This window comes from Haematobia irritans, chromosome 3 (assembly GCF_050003625.1).
Source record: "Haematobia irritans isolate KBUSLIRL chromosome 3, ASM5000362v1, whole genome shotgun sequence".
Lineage (NCBI taxonomy): Eukaryota > Metazoa > Arthropoda > Insecta > Diptera > Muscidae > Haematobia > Haematobia irritans.
This window is the reverse complement of record NC_134399.1, coordinates 221,782,854-221,798,505: the sequence shown is the minus strand read 5'-3', so window position 1 is coordinate 221,798,505 and position 15,652 is coordinate 221,782,854. Positions and strand designations below refer to the sequence as shown.

The 15,652-nt window shown below is 39.0% G+C and overlaps 2 protein-coding genes across 2 annotated transcripts in view; one reads left to right on the top strand and one right to left on the bottom strand.

Moving 5' to 3' along the window:
* Positions 1-327: 327 nt before the first annotated feature.
* xit (ALG6/ALG8 family glucosyltransferase xit) lies at positions 328-6,681 on the top strand. Its single transcript, XM_075303070.1, has 4 exons — positions 328-478; positions 541-1,455; positions 5,900-6,010; positions 6,104-6,681. Exons 1-4 carry the CDS (start codon positions 402-404, stop codon positions 6,651-6,653), a joined length of 1,653 nt encoding a protein of 550 aa, XP_075159185.1. The 5' UTR covers positions 328-401; the 3' UTR covers positions 6,654-6,681.
* The window catches only part of LOC142232322 (stromelysin-1-like), a 23,072-nt gene continuing 13,843 nt past the window's right edge, over positions 6,424-15,652 (bottom strand). Inside the window, exons 6-10 of the mRNA XM_075303069.1 lie at positions 15,236-15,411; positions 14,724-15,177; positions 14,546-14,662; positions 6,880-7,029; positions 6,424-6,815 (exon numbers count right to left, since the gene is read on the bottom strand). Coding sequence (XP_075159184.1) covers positions 6,604-6,815; positions 6,880-7,029; positions 14,546-14,662; positions 14,724-15,177; positions 15,236-15,411 — 1,109 coding nt within the window. The 3' untranslated portion in view covers positions 6,424-6,603. The remainder of the gene's footprint in view (positions 6,816-6,879; positions 7,030-14,545; positions 14,663-14,723; positions 15,178-15,235; positions 15,412-15,652) is intronic.

The window sequence follows — 15,652 nt, the reverse complement described above, 5'->3', positions numbered from 1 at the left end:
CTGTTGTGATTTTTTCCAAGTGTATTGTCAGCACGTAAAGCGCACATTTTTGTTACCCGTTATTTCCGTTATTATTTTCATTTTTTGATAAGTAAACGAATTTTCGGATAGATCTGCATATCGGGCTTAAATGGATTATTGGCCAATATATTCGCGTCGGCAAAACCGTTGCCTAGTTATTCTAGTTAATGTGCTTCATACGAATGAATACCCTTATTATTGTCAAGTCAGCTGTTTTCTCCCACAAAGTTTATTTGCGTTATCGATAACATGACAACGTCATCGATAACACAGCTGATAAGAAAAACGTACAACTGCCATCTCTAATAGAAAATTAATTATCTTAATAGAAGCCGGTAAAATTTTAGTTTCACAATTTTCGGTTCAAAATCTTAGCCATCATGTGGTTGGAAGATTCCATGATGTGGCCAATATTTGTGTTGGCATCATGTTTGAAGCTTATGCTGGTTCCAGCCTAGTAAGTGCAATGCAAATTCTTGAAAAATATAATTGTAATCCAAATGTGAACATCTTTTTCAGTCACTCAACAGATTTTGAAGTGCATCGCAATTGGTTGGCCATAACTCATTCTCTACCTCTGAAGCAGTGGTATTATGAATCAACATGCGAATGGACTTTAGATTATCCACCATTCTTTGCATATTTCGAATGGTTGCTATCGCAGGTGGCAGCATTTGTTGATCCAAAAATGTTGGAAGTCAATAATCTCAATTATGCATCAGTTGAAACGAAGTATTTCCAAAGAATATCTGTAATGGTTATGGATTTCGTATTGATGTTGGGTGTTTGGCGATGTTTGCGATCTTTACAACGTATGGGTGTGAAAATTAATCGTTCATTAGCTGAAGTATTGTTGCTACTCAACGTCGGCCTTATCTTTGTGGACCACATACATTTCCAATATAATGGATTTCTTTATGGCATCCTGTTATTCAGCATAAGCTATTTGCTGGAAGAACGTTATGTCATGTGTGCATTTGTGTTTGCCTGTTTGTTAAATTTCAAACATATATTTCTGTACATGGCTCCAGCATTTGGAATATATCTGTTAAGGAATTATTGTCTTGATGCCAGTAAGAATCTAGTATTTGCCTTGGCTAAACTACTTGTAGCAGGACTTACACCTTTTGCTTTATCCTTTGGTCCGTTCTGGCAACACGTTCCACAGGTGTTGAGTCGATTGTTTCCATTTAAACGTGGTCTTACGCATGCATATTGGGCACCGAATTTTTGGGCTTTATACAACACCGCGGATAAAGTAGCATCAACTGTTTTAAGAGTGCGTTCAAGTAGTGGTCCAACAACTTCATCGGGTTTAGTACAAGAATTTGAACATGTGGTTCTTCCATCGGTGCGTCCTGTGGCGACATTTGCACTGACATTGGCCTTCATGCTGCCCATTTTGATGAAATTGTGCCGGTATGCAAATAAAAGGTAAATGAAAACATTTATGATGATTAAATTTAACTTTTAATTAATTCCAAAACAGATGATAGAAATGTTAATTTGGAATCAATAAGTATCTATGTGACATCAATTTGGTTTGTAAAGAAAGGAATAATTCCTTGATAACCGATCAAAGGTATCGTCCGTTATGTCAGTGTTGTGTATTTCGCTTCGTTTATCTTGTAAGAAGACGGGAGCATCCACCGTATCAACAGCCTACGGGATAGAAGAAAAATTCAAAGTATGATTTTATTCAGTTTGTCGGAACTTGATACACCACCGTTTAGTTTTGATGCAGTATAAACGGTTCTTGAAATGGGTAGGATCCACTAAATTTTTCCCGGGTAACAATATTCGCCGCCATAGCATCTCACACACAGTATTTGCATACCTTTTTCGGACATAAATGATTGGTGCTGGGAGTATTTACATGAAGACGATGACCTTTGTCGAATTAACCTTAGGTTTGGTTAGGTATAGCGGTAGTTCATTGAGATACCACTCGTGGCGAACTCCTCTCTTATGTACGAGTGCTGCCCGATTCTATGTTTAGCTCAATGACAAGGCACCCGATTTTTATAGCCGAGTTCGAATGACGTTTCCCGTTGCGATGAAATCACTTCGAGAAACTTTGAACAAATCAGCCTTGCATACAAAGGGCTGTGGGTTTAAGGCCAGTTTATAGCGAAGTCTGAAGCCGCGTGAAACCACTTAGGGAAGCTTTGATACACTCAGCCTTGCAAAGGTTTGTGGGTTAATTCTCAGCTTCGACAATTATGTTACCATCCATTTCTGTAGCACGCTTTTGTTATATCTGCATGTATTCATTTCGAGGAACGCTGCGATTAAGATGAGATGCGTGCATAGAGATCCGGCGAAATGTAGACGTATATAGCCCTTGATTGCAGATGGGATACATGTCAGTTACGCTGCTATCAATCAAAGATAGGTCGGCGCCATCTTCAGCCAACACATCTGCCTCGTTATTGTAGGTACATCAACTTGTATCCAGATCAAGGAACTCTGCGACAAAGGTGGAATGAGTCCAGAGTAATCTGGTGGTGAGTCGGGTAGGTTTAAGTGGGCAAGCGAAGAGGTGACGCCTGTCATGTGGCCCTTGGTTGAGATGCAGACACACGTCAGCTACTGATCACTGATATATAGGAATTGAGGCGGCTGCACTTGCCAGATCTTAATTGGGCCAAAACCATCCTGCCGTGGTAGGTCTCTCACCTCCGGTGCTATGGGAGTTGGTCGGACTCCGAGAAAATTATTAATCTTGTAGCTTTTCACCGCTTCAGCTACAGTATCCTCATGAGTCCTATTCAAACCTGCCTGGTATGCTGCCTGATCTAGAGACTCTCTTTTGTAGCGCTGGATCTCGCGCTATAGAATGTGAAGATCAGCTTTCACATTTCTGGGTCGAGGTTGCCTATCCAAAAGATGGTGATTTGGATGACAACTTCAATATCAACCCAAAGTTAGGTTAGGTTAGGTTATGTGGCAGCCCGATGTATCAGGCTCACTTAGACTATTCAGTCCATTGTGATACCACAGTGGTGAACTTCTCTCTTATCACTGAGTGCTGCCCGATTCCATGTTAAGATCAATGACAAGGAACCTCCTTTTTATAGCCGAGTCCGAACGGCGTTCCACATTCCAGAGAAACCACTTAGAGAAGCTTTGAAACCCTCAGAAATGTCACCAGCATTACTGAGGGGGGATAATCCACCGCTGAAAAACTTTTTGGTGTTCGGTCGTAGCAGAAATCGAACCCACGACCTTGTGTATGCAAGGCGGGCATTGCACCACGGTGGCTCCCAATATCAACCCAAGAGGTACTGCTTTGACAACATGTAATTGTGTCGACGTCTCGTTGTTGTTGTTTTAAAAGTTGATTGTGATTTCACCCATTTTCATACCCTGCGCCACATTGTGGAACGGGATAGACACATAGCGTCTTTAGCATTTATGCTCAGGGCTGGCCCCTGAGTCGATCTACTCATGTCCGTCCGTCTGTCTGTCTGCGAACACATTTTTGTGATCAAAGTCTAGGGCAAAAATGGCCAAAAACTCACATTTTCCTAATAAAATCGTACTTCTAAGTCGAAAACTTGTAAAAATGACTTACATCCGTATCTATTGACCACGTTCGCGGATGGCGGATGAGATCTGCCTCGTCATTTGCTATTATTCCATAATGATCCTTGCCTACCAGAATTCAAGCACCGCAGTTAGTAATGATGTGGGCCGCCGAATCGTCTCGTGTCCTTAAAATACTAATGCGTTTTTGGCTTAGCATAGAAGACGGGTTTCTCCGAAAGTTTTTATACCCTCCACCATAGGATGGGGGGTATATTAACTTTGTCATTCCGTTTGTAACACATCGAAATATTGCTCTAAGACCCCATAAAGTATATACATTCTGGGTCGTGGTGAAATTCTGAGTCCATTTAAGCATGTCCGTCCGTCTGTTGAAATCACGCTAACTTCCGAACGAAACAAGCTATGACTTGAAACTTGGCACAAGTAGTTGTTATTGGTGTAGGTCGGATGGTATTGCAAATGGGCCATATCGGTCCACTTTTACGTATAGCCCCCATATAAACGGACCCTCAGATTTGGCTTGCGGAGCCTCTAAGAGAAGCATATTTCATCCGATCCGGATAAAATTTGGTACATGGTGTTGGTATATGGTCTCTAACAACCATGCAAAAATTGGTCCACATCGGTCCATAATTATATATAGCCCCCAAATAAACCGATCCCAGATTTGGCTTGCGGAGCCTCAAAGAGAAGCAAATTTCATCCGATACGGCTGAAATTTGGAACATGGTTTTGGTATATGGTCTCTAACAACCGTGCCAGAATTGGTCCATATCGGTCCATAATTATATATAGCCGACATATAAACCGTTTTGCAGATTTGGCTTGTGGAGGCTCAGAGAAACAAATTTCATCCGATCCGTGTTGGTATATGGTCTCTAACAACCATGCAAAAATTGGTCCACATCGGTCCATAATTATATATAGCTCCCATATAAACCGATCCCAGATTTGGCTTGCGGAGCCTCAAAGAGAAGCAAATTTCGTCCGATACGGCTGAAATTTGGTACATGGTGTTAGTATATGGTCTCTAACAGCCATACCAAAATTGGTCCATATCGGCCTATAGCTATATATAGCCGTTCCCCAATCACACAAAAATTGGTCCATATCGGTTCATAATCATGGTTGCCACTCGAGCCAAAAATAATCTACCAAAATTGTATTTCTATAGAAAATTTTGTCAAAATTTTATTTCTATGGAAAATTTTGTTAAAATTTTATTTCTATAGAATTTTTTTTTTTAATTTATTTCTATGGAAAATTTTGTCAAAATTTTATTTCTATGGAAATTTTTGTTAAAATTTTATTTCTATAGAAATTTTTTTTTAATTGTATTTCTATAGAAAATTTTGTTAAAATTTCAATTCTATAGAAAATTTTGTCAAAACTTTATTTCTATAGAAAATTTTGTCAAAATTGTATTTCTATAGAAAATTTTGCCAGAATTTTATTTCTATGGAAAATTTTGTTAAAATTTTATTTCTATAGAAAAGTTTGTTAATTTAATATATACCACGTATGGACTTACTTACAATTTAGAAGACGGTGTTAGGAGATTTTAAGATACCTTGCCATCGGCAAGCGTTACCGCAACCCAAGTAATTCGATTGTGGATGGCAGTGTTTAGAAGAAGTTTCCACGCAATCCATGGTGGAGGGTACATAAGCTTCGGCCTGGCCGAACTTACGGCCGTATATACTTGTTTCCCTTGACCTGGGACCTTATGCTCGAATTATCCAAGATTTTTGCTGCTTGACTCTCAATGAAGATGCTGACATTGCTTGTGAATATCGGTCTTATCATCAGGACTTCTGCATCTTTTGTTATAACAAATACCTGACAAATATTGCATTCGCTTTTCATCTTATATGATTCACTCATTCCCAAAACACCTCACCTATGCTGCTGTCAATCACAAATGGGTCGAAACTTCTTTAGCCAGTACATCTGCCTTGTAATTACCTATAACTTCATAATGTCCCGGTAAAAATCCTATCAGAAAATTCCGATGCTAGTGCCTTCAACGATTTTCGATCTTTCCCCAAAAAGTATTTTCTTTACATCCCAATCCTCTATACTAGTGATAATTCAGTTTGCCTTCATATATGAGTCGATATATAGTCTTCTGCAATGTTACTCAACTGAAACAACAAGTTCAGAGTTTCTCTCTCACTCCTTCCGATTATCACTTAACAATTTATAACATATAATTCATACATTCCGGTTTGTGTGTATTTGTCATACTCAAAAAAATTTTTCATATTCCTTGAGGAATTGTATCACAATACCATCGTTAATTAAATTCTTTTTTTTTTCATTTCAGAGATAGCAAAATTACATTTCTACGGGCTGTTGTAATTTGCTCTGCGTCTTCCTTTATGTTTAGTTGGCATGTTCATGAAAAAGCCATACTAATGTGCCTGATACCACTCTGGTAGGTGCAGCAATAGAAACATTTTTTAATTAACTTTCAATCATCGCTAATGCATTTTATGTGTCTCCCCTATTTCTGTTTTTTACTTTACAGTTTCCTTTTCTTTGTCAGTGCCACGGATGCAAAGTATGCGTTTATATTAAGTGCAGTGGGTTATTTTTCTCTGTTCCCCTTACTATTCCACATCGATTTATTGGTTATTCGATATGCTCTCTATTTGGCCTATATGGGTTTTATGTACATTGCTTTTGTACGTTTCTATCGGCAGCGATTCGATATGAATAGTTTGGAGCGAATCTACATTGGCGGCCTAGTGCTAATTCCCACATATGAACATGTGATAGGTCCTGTCACAGGATTAAATGTGAAATTGCCATTTGTGCCATTACTTTTGTACTCCACATATTGTGGTGTTGGTGTTTTATATTTTTTCATATTTTATTATTTACATGCATTAGATTTAAGGCTAGTTAAATTGACAAAGGCAACTACTACTACTACAACTAAAGCTAATCTAAACAAACAGACTAAATTAAGAAAAGATGTAACAAGTTCTTCGTCTTCCAAATCACCTAAATCATCCGAGTCTCAAACTAAGACCAAGACGAAGCAGGTGAAGAAGGCGAAGGAAAAGCTGAAATAAATGTCACTGTTGTTGTATTATTTCTAAATGGCATTCTTGTTGTAGTTCTTGTTGTACAACCCAACCAAGCAGTAGAGGCTCTTCTTGGGTAACCACGTTCCGGTCGAATTTGTAGATTGTTGTACAGCCAATAGAGGTTGTCCTTGAAGAAGTAAGTTTTTCCTACGAATTGAAAGTGAAGGACATTAATTGATTGTGGTTTATTATGGAACGTTCACTTTCTTACCATTTGGTATGGTTGTTGCAGCATTAATGCTATTGGGTATTCCCGTCCATCGCAGCATTGATTTTGGATAACCCTCATCCATACGTTGCAATGCATCATTGTAACGCCAAAATATTGATCCAGCAAATATATAGGTAAGATTATTCTTAGCTGCAATGGGAGAAAGATATGGTTAAGCCTCCAAATCCTCAAAAGATCGAAAAAGTTGTTTTGCTCATATCTCCTAAATCGTGCGTCCTAGAGCAAAAATGAGGTTATTTCGCGACCACCCCCAAAAAATTCAAAATTCCATCCAAATCCTGAAAAGATCGATCTTTTTATATGAAAACCTTGTTTTGCTCACATCTCGTAAATTATGCGTGCTACATCGAAAAGGAGGTTAATTCTTGACCACTCTCGAAAACTCTGAATATCCATCCAAATCGTGAAAAAATCTAAAATTTTATATAAAAAACCGTGAAGCCACCGTGGTGCATTGGTTAGCATACCCGTAATGCTGGTGACATTTATGAGGGTTTTACAAGCTTCTCTAAGTGGTTTCACTGCAATGTGGAACGCCGTTCGGACTCGGCTATAAAAAGGAGGTTCCTTGTCATTGAGCATAGCATGGAATCGGGCAGCACTCAGTGATAAGAGAGAAGTTCACCAATGTGGTATCACAATGGACTGAATAGTCTAAGTGAGCCTGATACAACGGGCTGCCACCTAACCTAACCTAGCACGCCCGCCTTGCATACACAGGGTCGTGGATTTAAACCCAGTTTCGGCCAAATACCAAAGAGTTTTTCAGCGGCGGATTTTTGCACCTTAGTAATGCTGGTGACGTTTCTGAGTGTTTCAAAGCTTCTCAACGTGACCACTCTCAAAAAATTTGAAATTCCATCCTAATCCTGAAAAAATTGAAAATTTTATATGAAATAGCAAAAACGGGGTTAATTCGTGGGCACCCTCAAAAAATTAAAACAATATTCTTCGACTTTACAACTATCCGATATTTTTTCCAAAACTAGAGCAGTCGACTTTTGAAGTCGCCCACTTGGACTTTTTGATGAATTTTTAAATTTTACATTTTCGTTAAAGTTCGATTTGTTTCACGACCGAAAAACCCCGAATTTTTAATTTGTGCTCCCAACACAATTTTCCTGTGACACGAATGAAATAGACTATACAGCGCCAGTGTGGACACCTCAGATAAGTAATACACAATGGACTAACCTGCAGACCTATCAGAACGCTGTCCTTAGAAATGCAACAGGATGTCTCCACAGTACACCACTGAATCATCTTTATGTAGAGACGAAGATTCTCCCAATGCATAGGCATAATTACATGTGTCGAAACAGTATCTCCTGGGTTTTTATCGCAGTAACCACCTTATGGATAGCCAACCATTACCCATAGGTTAGGTTAGGTGACAGCCCGATGGTTAGGTTAGGTGACAGCCCGATGTATCAGGCTCACTTAGACTATTCTGTCCATTGTGATACCACATTGGTGAACTTCTCTCTTATCGCTGAGTGCTGCCCGATTCCATGTTAAGCTCAATGACAAGGGACCTCCTTTTTATAGCCGAGTCCGAAGGGCGTTCCACATTGCAGTGAAACCACTTAGAGAAGCTTTGAAACCATCAGAAATGTCACCAGCATTACTGAGGTGGGATAATCCACCGCTGAAAAACTTTTTGGTGTTCGGTCGAAGCAGGAATCGAACCGACCTTGTGTATGCAAGGCGGGCATGTTAACCATTGCACCACGGTGGCTCCCTTAATTGTAAGGTTAATCCAGTCCTCTGATTCCGATCACCGTCCATTGCAACGGAACAAAAAGCCGCCCTCGTTGCAGTCGGGTCTACGGCCCGGGGCGGACACAAGGTTTTCAACCCTGTCCAAGGACTGCAAACCCCCATTTGGAGTATGCTTATTTCCCGAAAAACTCGAAAATACCAACTCCAAAGAGCTACAACAACAACAACAACAACGGAACAAAAATACACCTCCCACAGCAGATCGAGTTAGTTTTGGTCCAACTAAGATGCCGCAATTGCCACCTCAATTCCTACCTATCAGTGATTCATATTAGATCAGCTGACGTGTACCCCATCTAGAGGTGTGCACTTGACACGAAATTATCGTAACACACCAAAATGTTCGTGACTCACGCCGATGGCAATGACGTGAGTGTACGTGATTAACAAATCAAATGTCGTGCGTGAGTCACGAAAATAATATCTTTGTGAGTGTGCGTGAGCAACGAATTTCGGAAAAATACGCTCACGAAAATAATCCCGCCCAGGGACATAAAAAGATTACGAATTCAATTCATTTATAATTTTAGTGACACCTGGGATGTTAAGACTTTAAAAACGCTCTCGATTTTAATCATGTTCATGTTTTCAGACAAGTCCCTAAGGTAAATTACTCATACTTCGTGAGTCCTACTAAACAATATCGTGCATGAGTGTTCGTGAGTACGATTTTTCCGTCGTGAGTGCGCGTGAGTAAAATATTACTCACGTGAATACCCCATCATAGTAGTAGAGTTCATCGATCTGTATAAAAGTTTGGATAAACAGACGATTCAAAAAATTATAAGTCATCCCCTTATTGCTTATGTCACCCCCGTTTGAACTCGCAGTATTAACGATACCCAATGTAGAAATTTTCAAACTGTGCAAAATACTGCGTGTCGGATTGTCACTGGCTGTCACTCCAAAAAACCAGCACCTGATAAAATGTAGAGGGGTGAACCGCCTAAACCATGCCACATCTAGGGGGGTACCAACTGAACGATTCAAGGCAGCTGCTTAGAGACATGAGGTCGGTGCTATCTGAGCTTAGATCTATTTGAAATTTTTTACTTCTCCTTTCTGAACCCGACAATTCAATGTATATGATGCTAAAACTCGATTATTTGTTAAGACTTCAAACACATACGTAATCTCAACGGTATGTAGGATAAACATTTACGAAAAACGAATGCGGTATGCATTAATTATACCCTGTTCCACACTGTGGAACAGTGTATTATAAGTTAGAGCATATGTTTGCAACACCCAGAAGGAGACGAGATAGATACATGGTGTCTTTGGCAAAAATGCTCGGGGTGGGCTCTTGAGTCGATATAGCGATGTCCGTCTGTCCGTGAACACTTTTTTGTAATCAAAGTCTAGGTCGCAGTTTTAGTCCAATCGACTTGGACTATATATATATATATATATATATATATATATATATATATATATATATATATATATATATATATATATATATATATATATATATATATATATATATATATATATATATATATATATATATATATATATATATATATATATATATATATATATATATATATATATATATATATATATATATATATATATATATATATATATATATATATATATATTTCGCCCGATATGGACTTATATGGCCCCAGAAGCCAGAGTTTTACCCCAATTTGTTTGAAATTTTGCACAGGGAGTAGAACCAGCATTGTAGCTATGCGTGCTAAATTTGGTTGAAATCGGTTCAGATTTATATATAGCTCCCATATATATGTTTTTCTGATTTCGACAAAAATGGTCAAAATATCAAAATTTTTCTTGTAAAATCGCCACTGCTTAGTCGAAAAGTTGTAAAAATGACACTAATTTTCCTAAACTTCTAATACATATATATCGAGCGATAAATCATAAATAAACTTTTGCGAAGTTTCCTCAAAACTGCTTCAGATTTAAACGTTTCCCATATTTTTTTACTAACATTGTGTTGCACCCTAGTGCATTAGCCGACTTAAATTTTGAGTCTATAGATTTAGTAGAAGTCTATCAAATTCTGTCCAGATCGAGTGATATTTAAATGTATGTATTTGGGACAAACCTTTATATATAGCTCCCAACACATTTGACGGATGTGATATGGTATTGAAAATTTAGATCTACAAAGTGGTGCAGGGTATAATATAGTCGGCCCCGCCCGACTTTAGACTTTCCTTACTTGTTTAGATTAATTTCGTTCCAACCAAGAACAGACAGGGCCCAAAATAAAAAAAACGGCGCGCGTTTGCATTATGAAAATAAACCCCAATATTTTAAATGGAAATGAATCCCAATTTTCTTTATGGGATTGTGTTACATTTTCAAGGGGGGCTTATTTTCACATTCTGGTATTTGACAATGGTGGGAAAGATACACACTAGAACTTGACCGAAGTATCGGCTTCGGCATTCGGCCAAAAATCGGTCTACGGCGTCAAGAGGCCGATTGACCAAAGCCGAAGCTTTTTCAATAATTTATTTCATATAGAATTGTCCCCAAGTGTTGAATTTGTCTCAGTCAAAACACCCAGTACAAAAAAAAAAAACGTAAAAAAAAAAATATAAAATATCCTTTTTTATCATTATAATATAAAACTACTGGACTGAATTACTAAATTTCTTCAATTACAAATTTGAGGAAAATAATCGGCTTCGGCCGATTATTGCTTTTTTGCCGAACATCGGCTTCGGCCAAGCACTATATACACTTTTTTTGTCCTGAATAGCATTGTATTGCATCAGATTTGTGTTTTGTGTGGGTGGTCTTCCGCCGGGGTTTAAGACTCTCCTATGGTCAGACTCCAAATTGGGGCTAACGGGTTTCCCAAAACATTCGTATCCAGAAACAGTTATTTAATATTTTTTTAAACTTCATATTTTTTCCATTTATCCCCAAAAATGAAAATGAGCCCTAAGTTTATTTTGGGCCCGATTTTCATGCTTCAGTTACACTTTGTTGGGGCTCATATTCATTATGAAATAACTCCCTACAATTGTGGTCTCGTTTCATTTGGGAGCCACCGTGGTACAATGGTTAGCATGCCCGCCTTGCATACACAAAGTCGTGGGTTCGATTCCTGCTTCGACCGAACACCAAAAAGCTTTTCAGCGGTGGATTATCCCACCTCAGTAATGCTGGTGACATTTCTGAGGGTTTCAAAGCTTCTCTAAGCGGTTTCACTGCAGTGTGGAACGCCGTTCGGACTCGGCTATAAAAAGGAGGTCCCTTGTCATTGAGCTTAACATGGAATCGGGCAGCACTCAGTGATAAGAGAGCCTAAGTGAGCCTGATACATCGGGCTGTCACCTAACCTAACCTAACATTTGGGTTTTGGGGTTAGGTTAGGTTAAAGTGGCAGTCCGATTTATCTTCAGGCTCTCAGACTATTCAGTCCATTGTGATACCACATTAACTAAAAGTACCTATTACATATGGGCACGTCTAGTTTTAAGTTAAGATAGGCCATATTTGCTTAGTGTCGTTGCAACCCTTGCAATTCTCCAATCTGACATTCGCCATAATAACAGCAGTATGAGCTTTCAGGTAACCAGAAGCATACAAGCAGATTCTACTTCCCCTGGAAAATGTAAGGTATTTCCTAGCCTTGCTGACGCATCTGCTTGCAGGCATCCATATTAGGTGAATATTGTACTGCACAGCCATCTCATTGAGAGATTTACGGCAGTTGATGGCCGTTTTCGAGTTAAGGAACACAGAGTCCAAGGATTTTATTGCAGATGGTTTGTGTGAGTATATATTAATGCCAACATTTGTTGAAACATTACCTCTCAGCCAATTTGCCACCTCTTTCATATCTGCCTACTGTGGTAATCGTTTTGCTATTCGAAGTTCCAGGTCTTTAGAATACACTTCGAAACCCACTTGTCCATACAATTTCCCAGGGATCTGTATTGTCCACGCTGCACTGTTGGGAATTAGAAATTCAAACTTTTTGTCGAAAAGCGGTTTCGCCAGAGAGTAATCTACTACGCTTGGAACATCTGCCATTATTTTTATACCCTCCACCATAGGAGGGGGGGTATATTAACTTTGTCATTTCGTTTGTAACACATCGAAATATTGCTCTAAGACCCCATAAAGAATATATATTCTGGGTCGTGGTGAAATTCTGAGTCGATCTAAGCATGTCAGTCCGTCCGTCCGTCTGTTGAAATCACGCTAACTTCCGAACGAAACAAGCTATCTACTTGAAACTTGGCAAAAATGGTTGTTATTGATATAGGTCGGATGGTGTTGCAAATGGGCCATATAGGTCCACTTTTACGTATAGCCCCCATATAAACGGACCCCCAAATTTGGCTTGCGAAACCTCTAAAAGAAGCAAATTTCATCCGATGCGGCTGAAATTTGGTACATGGTGTTAGTATATGGTCTCTAACAATCATGCAAAAATTGGTCCACATCGGTCCATAATTATATAGCCCCCATATAAACCGATCCCCCCATTTGGCTTGCGGAGCCTCTAAGAGAAGCAAATTTCATCCGATCCGGCTGAAATTTGGTACATGGTGTAAGTATATGGTCTCTAATGACCATGCAAAAATTGGCCAACTTCGGTCCATAATTATATATAGCCCCCATATTAACCGATCCCCAGATTTGGCTTGCGGAGCCTCTAAGAGAAGCAAATTTCATCCGATCCGGCTGAAATTTGGTACATGGTGTTAGTATATGGTCTCTAACAACCATGCATGAATTGGTTCATATCAGTCCATAAATATATATAGCTCCCATATAAACCGATCCCGATTTGGTACGTGGTGGTTAGGTGGCAGCCCGATGTATCAGGCTCACTTAGACTATTCAGTCCATTGTGATACCACATTGGTGAACTTCTCTCTTATCACCGAGTGCTGCCCGATTCCATTTTAACCTCAATGACAAGGGACCTCCTTTTTATAGCCGAGTCCGAACGGCGTTCCACATTGCAGTGAAACCATTTAGAGAAGCTTTGAAACCCTCAGAAATGTCACCAGCATTACTGAGGTGGGATAATCCACCGCTGAAAAACTTTTTTGGTGTTCGGTCGAAGCAGGAATCGAACCCACGACCTTGTGTATGCAAGGTGGGCATGCTAACCATTGCACCACGGTGGCTCCCGTGGTGGTAGTATATGATATTTAACAACCATGCCAAAAGTGGTTCATATCGGTCCATAATCATATACAGCCCCCATATAAACCGATCCCGAGATTTGGTTTTGGAGCCTCTATGGCCCTTAATAACCATGCCTAACTAGGTCCATATCGGCCTATAGTTATATATAGTCCTCAGATAAATCGATCCCCAATCACACAAAAATTGGTCCATATCAAGTTCATAATTGTATGTAGCCCCCACATAAGCGACCCCCATATTTCAATTCTGGCTCTCTACGTATCATGCAAAAAGTCCATATCGATTCGTAATTATTTGTAGACTTATATACGACGTATGGACTAACTTTTTGTCTAATATATACCACGTATGGACTAACTCACAATTTAGAAAACGATGTTAAGAAGTTTTAAGATACCACAACCCAAGTAATTCGATTGTGGATGACATTATTTCGTAGAAATTTCTACGCAATCCATGGTGGAGGGTACATAAGCTTCGGCCTGGCCGAACTTACGGCCGTATATACTTGTTTGGTTTAATTTTCCTGGTGTCCATTTTCATAACGCCCACTACTATTTACTAAATCTAAACATAACTCATTCTAGTCACATGGTTCCAGGATGTGGATGCAGGTCCATAGCACTTCAACCAAGTGGACGATACACACAAGGCACGTTCAAAACAACAACCCTTCTTTCGATAAGAATACGAGAAAACAACTTACGCCACAACAATGCTGCATCGACCCCCTCGATTTGTACTTCGTTCCCCAGCAACGATTCTAAAGCAGCAGGACTATTTGCCACAATTTTGTTATCCTTATAATACCAAATTTGTTTTCCTACAACAAATAAAATATAGATTAGAGAAAATTTAATCAGAATTTGTTTAGAATGGGAAACCTGTAAAGAAAAGCACCGTTCCATCGTAACGTTCATAACAAGCATCAATACGGGAAATGTAATCCGGAAGATCTACAATCACATTTTGTAATAGTTTAGGGTAACCTTCAATCACTCGGTATTGTGATGAAATTCTCCAAATGTATTGGCCTTTAAAAATATGTGTGGAACCATTAAAATGGCAGACAGCATTGAAACCACCCTCACAGACATTGGGTATAGGAGGAGTAGAAGGAGTACGGTCCATGGAAATATCTGTAGTCGGATAGGGCAGGTTTGAGCTATTAGTAATTATGGGTTCAAATCCATTATCAGTAGTAGACCAGACATTAGTAGTACTTGTAGGCCATAAATCTGTACTTGATGGCGGTTGATTGTCTGAAGTAAAAGGCCCAGAGTTGGCAGTACTCACAGGCCATGTATCTGTAGTGGCAGTGGGCATATTCGAAAAATTCTAAAAAAAAATAATTTTTGTTATTAAAATTAACGATGGTAAAATAAGAAATTCTTACATCTTCTCCATTTTGTGCCTTATTAGGATTTGGATCTGGTTGTATGGTGGAGGTTGCGTAATCACTTCTGGCATAATTGTAACCATTATCTTGCCTCATGCCATCGTCTGCTTCTTCTTCATCTATTTCGTGCTCTTCATTGGTAGGTTCTATGTCATCATCTAGTTTTTTATTTACTACACGCACAGAAAAAACATGTTTAGACATGGTTGCCGCATCCATTTAATGCTTATTTAGAGTATGTAATTGTCGCGAAAACCATGTATTTTGTCTTTGTAAAAATAATTTTCGAGCGGAGAAAAATATATGTTGGCAATAAGCATTTAAATGGTTCTCAAATGCCGCAAACATGTTCTATTATTTAAATGATAGAATTTGAGACCATTATATGGTCAGGAAAATCATGTATCTGACCAT